Source organism: Trachurus trachurus, assembly GCF_905171665.1.
Source record: "Trachurus trachurus genome assembly, chromosome: 1".
Taxonomy (NCBI): Eukaryota; Metazoa; Chordata; class Actinopteri; order Carangiformes; family Carangidae; genus Trachurus; species Trachurus trachurus.
The window spans coordinates 11,528,654-11,541,765 of record NC_139891.1 but is presented as its reverse complement, the minus strand read 5'-3'; the positions used below and the strand labels follow the sequence as shown (position 1 = coordinate 11,541,765).

At 40.4% G+C, this 13,112-nt stretch overlaps 1 protein-coding gene across 1 annotated transcript in view; it reads left to right on the top strand.

Annotated features, from left to right (window-relative positions):
* sgcz (sarcoglycan zeta) overlaps positions 1-13,112 on the top strand; it is a gene marked incomplete at both ends in the record, with an annotated part of 373,691 nt that overhangs the window by 280,317 nt on the left and 80,262 nt on the right. Inside the window, one exon of the mRNA XM_083984150.1 lies at positions 12,790-12,877. Within this exon, the coding sequence (XP_083840276.1) occupies positions 12,790-12,877 (88 nt within the window). The remainder of the gene's footprint in view (positions 1-12,789; positions 12,878-13,112) is intronic.

The window sequence follows — 13,112 nt, the reverse complement described above, 5'->3', positions numbered from 1 at the left end:
TTCATGCTGGGAAATAATGACTCTATGTTAACTCCATATTATAGTAAATGAATTAATTCCAACAGGTTAATTTAGCTTCATTGGTTCTCTCTTTTTATCTTCATCACGTCTTATCTCTCAGACCAATTCCCACTTGTCCCTCTTATGCACTCCTCTCATCTTTGTAAACCATTCCCATGTTCCATTTTATGCAGTCTTTCACCATCAAGAGAATCCACTTCATCTCTCTCATGTCCTGCCCTTGTAAACCATTCCCAGTAATTATGGAGGCAGCTACTCGACTAGGGATTTCATCACATGGCTGAGAGCTCTGCAGAGAGGCTAACATCAGGAAATCCCTGTCACAGCAATAACAAAGTACAAGACATTCTGAACTGCTCGAAAATTAGCCAAAAACCCCGGAGGAGTTTTGATTAAAGCCTCAGTTCGGAAACCAAACGCAAACACAAAGGTTGCCCTGCTAAAGAATGTGTAAGACACAAGGTCTGTAAAAAAAACAAAAAAAAAACGATTATTTTCCTCCCTTGATTGTACTCATGCAAAGGGTGATAATATTGCATGGAATTTATATGGCTAAACAAGCTTAGTGATTTATCATTTCACAGCAAAATAGCTAATTGTTCCACTTGATTTGTTTTTGGCAGAGAACAAATCCTCAAGAAGCCCAGTCAGACAAACACACTTACAGTAAACTTCAGGTCCATCTTAAAGTTCTGAAAAGTCTTTCACAGTCTGCTCAATTCCTTCTTCAAAGTGTTTTTTAAGCACAAGACAGGAGAAATGTAAGAGCACAGAACTGCTCAGCACTTATTTTTATGTACTACTAAACAGGAACATCTGTATAAAAGTATGAAAAAGAAAACGCCCACCAGTTTCAAGCCCCCAGAGACTTGGGGTATTCAGTTTGAAGCAGCCTCTTTCCTTCTAACACTGCCCCTTTGGGGTGAGAGAATATACATTATTTAATGCCCATGACAATGGGATAACAAGCTGCTGAGGCCCAGCTGGATGAATGACATAAAAGTATAGCTTATGATACATTCTGATTAAGTGGTCAATAATGTCCATGTATGTAGGTAGGCAGCATGATTATACACCTCCTTTTATATATAAATTTGAAAATCTCCTTGTCCACCACCATGTTTTTTGTTTTCGGATTGTCCACAAGGCCGTTTATCATCTACAAGAATGTTGTCTCCAGATTTTGTAGAGATGCTAACTTGGACTCAAAGATGCATGAGCTTATATTACTACTATCTGCCTTTTTCTTCCTTCTAAATCCCATTTGCTGTAGGAAACAGCAACCTGTACAACCAGGGCTTTGTACAAATCAAGACAATTATGACTGGTTTCAAGAAATGCAAACAAACCACCAATTGTAGACAATCTTCAGCACTGACGCAGCACAGTGGAGATGGGACCTATAACTATGATGCCATGTCCATACCATTCCTTTGAGTGTGATATCTCAGTATGGCCTGGCAAATGTAGTGACATTGGGCATAACTTCCTCTTAGAAGCTTTAAGTTTAGGGTCACTGTGACCTTACAAAACACATTTTAGAATTAGAATGAATATGCAGCTTATGATGCAATTGCACCCAAATGTATAATGGGGATATTCTGAAAAAACACTTAATACCATCATTTAACTTCTTCATTATATGAGTCTTGACAGACATGGATTAGGACAGCAACTTGACTGGTTGATAGAATCATAGAACAAGTAGTAGATACACCTTTGCTTTGTTTCATTTTTTTATGTCCAACTGCAGTGTCTGTGAAGTGACTCATGATTGAAACCAATTACCTTGAAAAAGCCGGTACATGACTATTATTTCCCATGGCAATGATGACTTATTCCTGAAACCAGCAGCCTTTTGTTATTTATTTCTGCAAAGAATGATAACACTCTGATCTGTCTTGCCTTGATGGAACAGATGTATTTGACCTCGTAGAGGTGATGGGGGTTAAAGTGAAGAATCTGTAGCCATTAAGGAAAAATTGGCTTGAAATACACACATACACAGACACATACAGGCCCATGTGTTCAGGACGAATAAAATATGATCCGTTTTGATCCTCTGGGGAATTGGATGGAACAGAAATCACAAGGGCATTGCAGGAAGAAAGATGGGTACCACAATGGAGCATATGTATAAGGAATAGTATCAGGTGTTACATTTGAAATACATAATTGCCCAGAATATGATCTTGCGGTATGTCTGTCAGTGGAGGCCAGCCACCAGCTAGTGTGAATTCCTACTGAATAAGAAACCGAGAAACACTGATTTTGAAAGTAGTTGCTTAAAGTGGTTTTCAATAAATGTAATTGTATGTGTGCGTGCGTTATGTGTGCGTGTGCCACTGCAGATCTCGGAAACTAACTCTGATCAATAATCTATTAGCAGTAAGACATGTCCGCGTGGGCAAGCATAAATACACACACACAAACAAGTGAGCAAGGTCAAATATTGTCACATTTGTAATGCATGCATACATGACACAAACATTGTCTCACAGACCCAGGGCAGTCTCCCTCCCTACACACACACACACACACACACACTGTATGCATATACACACAACTTCTCCGAGTTAACTTATTCCTCTTTCACCTCAAGTATTTGTACCACAGGGGAATATTTCATGGCAAATGGAGCATTGCAACTTTATCTGCTTTGCCTTCTCCTCCTCCTCCGTCCTCTCCACTTATCTTGTCTCTTCTCCTCTACTCAACCATGCCACAGGACACACAACTTAAGGGAAAAGTTGCCTCTTTAGAGACAAGTACAGCCATGATGTAGCCGCATGCATTAGTCCATGCTGATTTGGCTTCACTGAGTGGGTGTGTTCAGTGTGATTTCTCTATCAATCTGTTAAAGCTTGCTAATGTTTGAAGACATGCTGCATACTTACAGTAATAATGTTGTAAACTGCAGATGTGTGTGTATTATCATGTGTCTGAGAACATATGCCTACATGTATCTTTGGCATGAAAGATTAGTGCTTCTGGTTCACGTTCAGGTGCCACAGTGCAGGATCAGGGCTCAACACCTCACCACTTCATCACCATAACAACACAACTGATCTCACCTTTCCTCTACACAAGTCTAGAACAGATAAGGCACACATACAGTATCTATATGATTTCCATGAAGTTTTTTATACCGTTCAGTGAGTTGCATATTATGTCCCGTATGTACTGTGTCTTAATTGCTGGATTGTTCTGCATGTGTGCACTTATTAATGCACACTACACTATATGCTTCAGCAAAGTATGCATAAACCAGGTGTTTATGATGAGAATAGTGCCTTTAGACAAGCATTAAAGCCAACCTGCTACCTTTTTCAGGCAGTTCAGTAAATAATAAAGGGCTAAAGGTGCTGATCAGCCAAATATTATTCATGTGAGGTCTACAGCGTGGGGGCAGGTGTGAGTTTCCTCTGAGTGCAGAGCTGCCATAAGTGTGAATGTGAGTGTGCTTTAAACATGTGATGGACTGCCAACTTTTCAAGGTTATAGTCCCACACCTGGGGGTGTGTTTTCTTGTACCTCTGTACAGTACTGTGGAATAGAACAAGAAGAGAAAAAAGGTAAATAAAAGTTAATTATTCATTACTATTAAGTGAGGCAGCTGGTAAACCAGTTTCTAGTAGGTGAAAATCTACATTGTTTCCTCTACCTTTGTTTTGTTTGGTTTTTTTTGGTCTATTTTTTTTCTTATCATACCCTGACAGGTTTATGTGGAAACTCTCACAACAGGGCTAACAGTATGTTATGATTGTGGGTTTAAGACCATTATATAAAATGTATTCCAGGGCTCTAATCTCAAATATTATGTAAAACTCCTTCAGATGTATTTTATCTCAAAGCCCTCAGGTTGGATGTATCATTTGTAAACCCTCACTTGCATGATGTATTTTTCCCCCTCAGGAATATAAAATAGCATTGGGATAAATGATTTTCACCATTAAAGATGAGATAAATTTCAAGAATTGTATTTATATCCTGAGATTTATATTTACTTGGGGAAAAAAACTGAGACGTTGGGGGGGAATAGTGAGAGAAATCATGTGTTTAAGTATGTTCTGTATACGCCTCCAATACGTTTAAGCAGAATTACTCATGTAAAAAAATATATTCTGTGAAATATATATTCCCCAATTTACCAAATCAAAAAGTAACTCTTCTGCATCTTCGCTAATATTTATTTCCCAGTTGACACATATTTCTGGAGCTATGTGACTTTGTTGACTGGTCCCTTAAGCGTCATACATTATCGTGGAAAAGCAGAAAGTGGAGAGCTTACGTAGCCACTTCTTTGTATAGATCTATTTGGCGTGTCTATCTCTAAAATAAATGCTCTGCAGTTTAGCCTCCTCCGCCTTCCATCTCTATCTTGCTCTCCCTCCTCTTCTCCTCTCTTTTTCCCTTTCAAGATTTATCACTCCACAAGCCTGAAGCCGGGAGGTCCCTGCTTACTCTTTCTTCTCCTTCCCATCATCCCACACCTCTGTCTCTCTCACCCTTTCTGTCCTTCTATATTTTCCCATCTATGACAAAACAGTCCGTTGTTTGGTGGCACAGCGGAGCTGTTGGTCCAGCAGTAAACCTCGAGGAATAACAACAAAAGCAGTTATGTGTATTATTGATCCTCACACAATCTTGACATTACACAGTTCATTTGTGTGCAGAATCAGATTTTTTTTTCTTTTTGTTACAAATAGTTGGGGGTTAAAGTGAAGGTTGTGAGGTTTTAGCTTGATTTTACAGGGGTAAGCTTGAATCTTCAGATGAATCACAAAGAAACTGCGTAAGACATACAGTACCATTCTTCATCAGGAGAGCTGAACTTATGCTTTTAATTGTTTTAGGTCAATTCTTGGTGGTTTCAAAAAGCATGGACCTGCTCTTGCGACTGAATTGTACACATAAATATAAAAAGCATAAACATGCATTGGCAGGAATAAATGCTGCACACATTAATGCTCAGATACAGTATATGAAGGACAGTATAAGCTCTGTGCTCATGTTTGTCATTGATAAAATGGTTGTTTTTGAGAGATTTAAGAAGTTTGGCTTTCTGCTGAATCTGATTTGTGAAGGCACTGGATGTACGACAACTAGAATCCTAAAAGTGTACTTTTTAACTGAAATGGTAATATAACAGTGTCACAAGAAAAGTAATTTAATTATTTGTTTCTCTTTTTTCAAGATACAAAAACTGAACATATCTGCATGTTGAATATTGCATTTTGAATATTGCCCCTGTATGCAGAGGCTTTAGTCCTCACTGCAGCTGGCCCCGTATCGAATCGCGACTTGGGCAGCATGTCATTCCCCTTCTCTTTGCCTCCCCATTTCCTGTCTCTCTCAACTAGACTATTAATTAAAGGGAAAAAGCCCCAAAAATATACTTATTCTCAAAAAACCCTCATGAATGATTAAATAAATACTCAATCTAGCTGAAATGTGAAGCAAGTGAAGCTAGCATATACAAAACTGTCATTCTAATGCAACAAATGCATGACATGAGAGAGACAGTGGGCCCTAGTTTCTTAGACCGAGCGAAGTCTAAGCTCAGCGCAGCTTCGCCACGCCAACGGGGCGTGGACCAGGTCCATTTCGCAAGATTGGTGGGCCGCGCAGTCAGACTTAGACCAGCGCAACCCCTCCCCTCGTCCCTCCCACCGGCGCAAACGGCGAAGAGGGAGGAGAGAGGGCGGGAGGGAGACAGGAGGAGGAGAGAAAGGCGTGGAGTGGGTTTGACACAGCCGAGTCAGATCTTTACCAATCAAATGAGCTCCTCTCCTCACCTTTAACTGCGCGGAGGGCGATGCGCGCTGCAAGTTTGTCATTTTATACTTGGACTGGACGGAGGAGACAGCGACGCCAGAGGCCGAACCTCTCCCCGGAGGAAACAGCTGTTTCCCCGGAGGTCCGAGCTCAGAGTGACCAACAATGAGTTTACTAATAATAATACAAATATCCTTAATCAGGTTTGATCTGATACACTGAGAACCCCTGCCCAATGAAAGAAACAACAACTAATAAACTAATAAAGAAACTCACATTTATTCAAACCCTGTGAAGCAAGATGAGAGGTGTAATCACAACATAAACAAACACCATGCGTAACGGATGAAATCAGCGTAAAGGAAGCTCTCTCTCTCTCGCTCTCTCTCTCTCTCTCTCTGTCCTCCTCTCTCTCTCTCTCTCTCTCTCTCTGTCCGTCTTTTTTTTTTCTGTGATAGAGATGCATACTGTAGTAGGCTATATACTGACTATCTGATACCGAGGCTGTGGTGGACTAAGAGAGATGAAGATTTGTGTTTTGTTTTTCATTACGGCTGCCTGATGCGCTAATGAATTAATAAGTAAATAAATAAATAAAGCGATCATCACAAGGGCAGAGTGGTATCTCAACACGGCAGCGACATGCAGTCATCCACCCTCAGTCCTGCTTTTGGGACATCCACAGCTGCTTTTCAGTGCCAGTTCGTCCCTGCTGTGTTAATTCAGGTGGAGTTTCCATTACGCGTGCCACAGCCTTTGATCTCTGCTTTGATCTGACGTCAGATGTGACGGGACAATCTATATAGATATAAATTCACGTGTTGATTCCATTAGTTGCATTAAATAGTGGTTATTGTGGATATTTATTGCATTGAAATGTGCCTGGAACTGTGGAGATCTGCTTGTGAGGTCTTGGTGACGTGTGTGCACTGCAGGTCAGTCAGTCAAACTTCCACTGCACCTGCTGCGCTTCGCCCTGCGCTGAGAGTAGACCTGGTTGGAGGTGGCGAGCTTTCAGCGCAACCTCGGCGAGACATTTTCGCACAAAACTTCCACTGCACCAAGCTGAATCTGTGACGCCTCCCCCTGCTGCGCGGCCACGCCTATCTCAGCGCAGCGCGATCTACAAATCTCCCAATCTGACTTTGCGCTAGGCTGCGCTGGTCGAAACTTGCATTAGACCGGCTGCACTACCTTGCGCCACCTGCGCTGCGCCAGCAAACTAGGGCCCTGAGAATTACGCAGGAGAGAAGCCAGCGCTGCATTCCTAAAGCAGAGAAAAGGATGTTGCATGCCAAGTCTCCAACTACTCCCCACGCTTACAATGGTCTGCTGTGTCTTGACTGCCTCAGACTCAGCTCATTTGTCACTTTGAGATTTAAATTGATTAAATTGATCTCAAAGCCATTGATACGAGTCTTGTACAGGACATCGATGACATGTTAAATAGATAATAAGGCCCCAGAATGCTCATGGAGACACTTGAACATATTAAATCCAACTACCCTGTGAGCAATCTTGTGAGGAACACTGGTTTATATTCTGCTGTTATATGGCCGTGGGGACTAAAAACAACAAATTAGCACTGCACACCAACAAACACATCACTTATTTAATAGTCCTTGCTAATTAGCTGAATTAAAGTCGAAAGAGGAATGGGGGGACACCGCAGGCACTTTATCACACACTGTTTGATCGGTATTCTGTTTTAGTTCAGACTATATACTATCTACTTGTCTTGACTGATGAATTTAAACAACTTTCCTATGTTTGTCTGAGCTCCCGCACTCTTTAACTCATTTGCCACTCTGTCACTCTGTCTCACTGTCTTGCTGTTGTTCATACCACTGTATTGGTAGTAGTTTAGCATCTATAGCAGTGATATGTTTCTCAGATTAATGCAGAAAGGCAATCAACATAATCAGATAGATGGGTTAGGATCACACCTCAAGGAATGTCTTGGTGAAATATCTTAAAAGGCTGTCTTTTGAAACCCCACATTAGCTGGGTTATTGGTCCAAACCGAATGAAAATGCTCCATATAAGCACGTCAATTAGAATAAACCGGCCCAGACCAAATGGAATTTCATTCAGTTTCACAGCGGTAGAATATTCCTATTCCCAAACCGATCAAATGTAAAATTATATCATGTAAACCGTGAAACAGAACGTTTTTGTGTGCTCTTTCTCTTTCTCAATGTAAATGTGTGGTGATGTTTGTTCACTTGCAAATGATGGATAAAGAAGGCCAGATAGAAGACCTTAGTCTATTGTATATAATTTTGTCAACCCGTCCGCCAGCCTGGCCCATTGAGAAATCTCTGCGAATGTCACAGGGCTGTAAAGCAGCTGTTCTGAATAAATGCAGAGGCACAGGTAAACACCAGATCAGATGTAAACACATGTAAACAGTTGACATGAAATCTTCACTCAGAATAATATGAATCACAATGAAAAAACCTGGCTATTGACATTTAAATTGATAGGCTGTTATTCAAGTACAGTATGTACGTATATCAAACTACAAGCCTGACTCAAACCCCAGACCAGACAGAGATGTGGACAGATGGGTGGACTGGCTGAAGAAAGGTCAGAGAGACAGGAAGAGAATAAGACAGACCATGGGACAGGAGAGCTGAAAGCTTTTTATTAAATTAAGAGGTATGTCTTAAGCACATGTCCATAGCTTTTTAGATGGAGCGAGAGAGAGAGTCATGCATTGAGGCATGCAATCACAGAGATACAGTCAGAGAGAGCTAAAAGCTGTTATTAGGCTGATGGCAAAGATGAATCAACAAAATGTATTTTGGCTTGAATACATAGCTGTTGAGACGTACACTGTTGGACAGTTGGACAGCTAGTGAGACTGTAAGAGATGGACAGGAGCACTGAAAGCTGTTATTAGAGTGATGATAAACACAAACAACCAATCACATCATTTATGAACCTTGAGTCCAGACACTCAGACAGTCAGTTAGAGAGACAGACAGTGAGACAGTGGGGCTGAAAGCTGTTATTAGGGGCCCATCTGTACTGGTGGCTGGAGGCTGTGATGATCATGATCCACCAGTCCACAGCTTATTATTACCTGAGTAATTACAGTACATTGTCTACTGCAGACTGGCAGTCATTTGCCTGCATTTATAATCAAAGCAAAATTAAACTATTAACTGAATTAATGGTGCTGTGGTGTATGTTGTGTCAGCTCGCAGGAGAGAGCAGGATGCGTCAGCCTTTAGTGTATTTATTTGTGCCCCTGTGTTGATCTCACACAATGTGAGGAGATTTACGAGCGACACAGTTAACGCAAAAGGCAAGGGGACAATGAAGTGAGTGGATGAGAGGGAGATAAACAGAGGCGAACTGAACGTAAAGGAAACATTTCAAATGATATATGGTTCATGTGGAGAAATGCCACACATGCTCACCAAACCACAGTTTAATAGATTCACTCACCTTTTACAAGAAATGAATGAAGCACAGTAAAAACCTCCCAGGAAAGATTGTCCAACAGGCTGCACTGTTGTCCTCATTCAGTATTTACAGTAAAGGTGTCATCATTTTTCACCCATCTCTATGAAGGCCATACATTTCTGTCTATGTTTGAGTGCAGCCAGTTTAACTCTAATCTGGTCTAATCTAATCTAATCTGACTCGATCTGCACATTTACATTCATTGGTGTTAAAACTTCACTATACACTAAATACTGCAGTGCCAATACCACCTAAATCTGTTCAGTAAAACATGCTTTGTTTTGAGAGATGAGTGTCCTTCTTTCTCTTGAAGATAGAGACTGACATACCTTTTTGGTATGATTGAACTTATTTCCAAATAAGATAACTTTGAATATGATTTGAATGTTGTTTTGCTGTCGTGGTTTGCTGCTGCTCATTGTTATTCCATTGTTAATCTTTAATTGTGATCATTGAATTGTAAAAGCCAGTGGTAAAAATCCACAACTTTTAAGTAAGTGAATGTATTCATAGTCTTTTGCTGCCCAGGGATATATCTGTCTGTAAACTTAATTACTTTAATGCATATAATCTAGGGTTGCTGATGTAGAAATGTGCAATGTGTTTTATATGGTAATGCTGCAGGGCCCTTTCATTTTGTTTATTGTTTGTATTATTTAATCTGGATGCATAAGAATTATTGTGCCTGATGCATTGTATGGTCTGAGGTGGACTCATCTCTTATTGTGAGAATGCTGAGTGTAGCTGTATTGACATTTTTCAGTTGCAGACCATACATGTACAGTATGTCCGTTTCTTCATGTATGTAAATGTCAGTGTAGATACCAATAAAACACCCAGTACAGACTCACCCATGCACAGAGTGTGCCAACACTGATTGGATTTCTAACATCAAACAACCTCAAGATGATGTATGCATCACACGATGGATTCAAATCTAAGAAATGAAACGATTACCATTCTGCAGTGTTATAACCTTTTGAGAACAACACCAAAAGCTCAACCAACATCAGACTAACATTAAAATGAAAAACCTCAAACCACCATCAAACATCATGCAAACTTCACTGAAGATCAGAGCTTTGATGGAGGATTTCCATGGAGAGAAAGGAACCTTTAATGTCACAGAAAACTAACTGAATAGGTTTGAAGCACAACATATAGAGGAAGACTGTGGTCAGACTTACTTGCCCTCTTATCAATATTGTTTGTGTAGCGTACACAGCCAAATAAGCATACAGTACATGATATAACAAAACTGAGTGATAAAACAAACCAAACTTATGTGTACTGAATATGTTTGTCACAGTCTATATTTATGTTTTTTTTTAATGTAATAATTTCCCTGTATACAGATCTACAAGCAGCAGCTCTTTACAAGTTTAAATCAATACCATATGTATTACATTTTTTATAATTTGAAGCTAAAATGAAAGGCCCATTCTCAAACAAAGTGAACAAATCACACTGTGTCCAGCACAGTGTCTGTCTGATGCAGTGCATCATTCAAGCTTTCCACATCACTTTGTTTTCCACAATCATAGCGTAGACTGCACACAGCAGAATTATTTTACAAACGAGTTCCCAACAGTATGTGCAAAGTTGATTTCATCAGGGTTCTGCAGACCCAACAAGCACAGGGAATTTTTCAATATAGTGCTGATGACGCATTTGAGTGAAAACTGGTAGCCGATTGTGTGAAGTGTGATTATTTTTGATAGCCAGTTGTGGGATCAGCAATTTTCTCATTAAGATGGACAAACCTTTATTGTCCCTGCTCCTACAATTCACATAAGCACCACCAGTCAGATTGTTTAGCTTCAATCAGCTGTTATATAAATAGACATTAGCAGCTGTTTAATATGCAGCAATTATTTACCGCCCTTATTTCCATGCAATTTGCATATGACTGCTTAATCAAATAAGACTTTTCATCTATGGTCACTTTTCTAAATGACATGAGCCCTGCACTAAGTGAATGGGATCAGGCCTGTTCATGCACATTGCCCATTGAGCTGGAATGATTCAAAGCACATTACATCTGTCATGCTTTACAAAGCGCCCGAGTGGAGAGATAATATAGTGAAGCCTATCACACGCCCCGTTGAAAATAATTAATCCAGCATACAAGCGTTAGGAAACAGATGAGGGAAGCAATGCGCAATAAACCATGTGGAATGTTCATTTGTTGTTTGGCAAATTTGTTACCAGACATTGTATGAGTGGGTGGTGTGTGTCTGTGCACAGAGGCATGGGTGTGTTTGAACTTGCACCTGACCTGAGCCCTCATTTGGATACGATTGTTTTCACATCTTGAATGCGATTTTATATAGAGTGTCCATTAGCCACATGTACTCATGCACAAGTCCTATTTGTCATTGTGGTATTGTGTTTGTGTGTGCCGCCCTTTCGAAAGTGTGTTTCCCGTTCGTCCAGAACTTGAATTTTGTCCCTCATGGTTGTGTAGTGGTTTTGTGTTTTGTGTTAGTGATCAGCCTATCCTGGGAGTCCCTGGACAGTAGAAAATAGAGCACAGACAGGTGTGACATATTGGAAATTTGGTCTTGACTCACAATGAACATTCATCCATAACAGATAGCAAAACAGAGGGGAAAAGAAGACAGAGAGGGAGAATGAAGGGGTAAAAAAAAAAAAGGATTTTTCCATTTCAACAGATCAGCGACTTTCCAATTTTAACACAATTCTCATTTGGAATTCAGGCCAGAATGCAGCAAGATATTAATTTGGGGAAATCAACAGAGAAATTGGGTCACCTGTGAGCTATTCATTTTTCACCACCAAAACAAATGAGTAATTTAAAACAGAGAGTGAGAGAGGGAGATGAATAAAAGTAAAGAGAATAAAACAGAAAATGATGTAAATGCAGCAAAATCACGAAAGGCTGGTTAAGAATGTGAGCAGGAAGATCTTTTAGCCTGATGTACACAGTAGAGGCAAAGAAAGAGAAGAAGGTGGAGGGGGGCAAGGGGCCGAGTGAGTGAGAGACAGAGACAGTGAGATGTTAGATTGAGTTTGGGACTTAATGAAAATGGAAGACATGGAGTTTGTATTCATTCCAACACGCATCCACTGAATGTAAAGTAATGTGTGCAGCATGTGGCTCAATCAGACTTTAAAGATGAGAGTACAGGTCAGGGTCACTTAGCTAGTCTAGGTGGAGAATAATTGCCTTTCTGCAGACATATATACACAGACAGACAATTAAAACAAGCAAATTGCCACACAGACAGGATGCTGTTTTGAATAGATTATGCAAATTGGATGCAGAATATGTCTGCCAGAAGGTAGAGAGTCAAGTATGTAGTGTGAAGGTTGATACAGGCCAAGGCAGTAGGCTACTGTTAATGCAGTGTCGACTGGTGAGGGCAGAGGTCACAGGGGAAAGATAGAACTCATGAGCAGTGTATCAGTATACATGGATTTGTTTGTAAGAGTGTGAGAGTATGCAGTTTGCTGTTGTCTTAATCATCCCTCTCCTCCCTCCTCTGTCTCCAGGACAGTCCATTGATCCTTCAGTCAGACAGAAACGTGACTGTCAACGCAAGGAATGATCAGGGACAACTGACCGGTCAGCTAACTGTCGGTAAGGCACGCACACACACTCGGCATACAAAGACATGTTCATTCGAAGGGCATGGACATTGCAAACATTTTCTCCTGAAACAAACTCCAAAGATTATTTCTCCAGGACAGTCAGTTATATCGCTTGAATTCATGCATGCATTTTACCCCCTTCTGTTTACCTAACTAAATGTTATCTGTTTCCATAAGTGAATCTCACTGAGGCTGACAGCTGTGCTGTTTTCTCAGCTAAATCA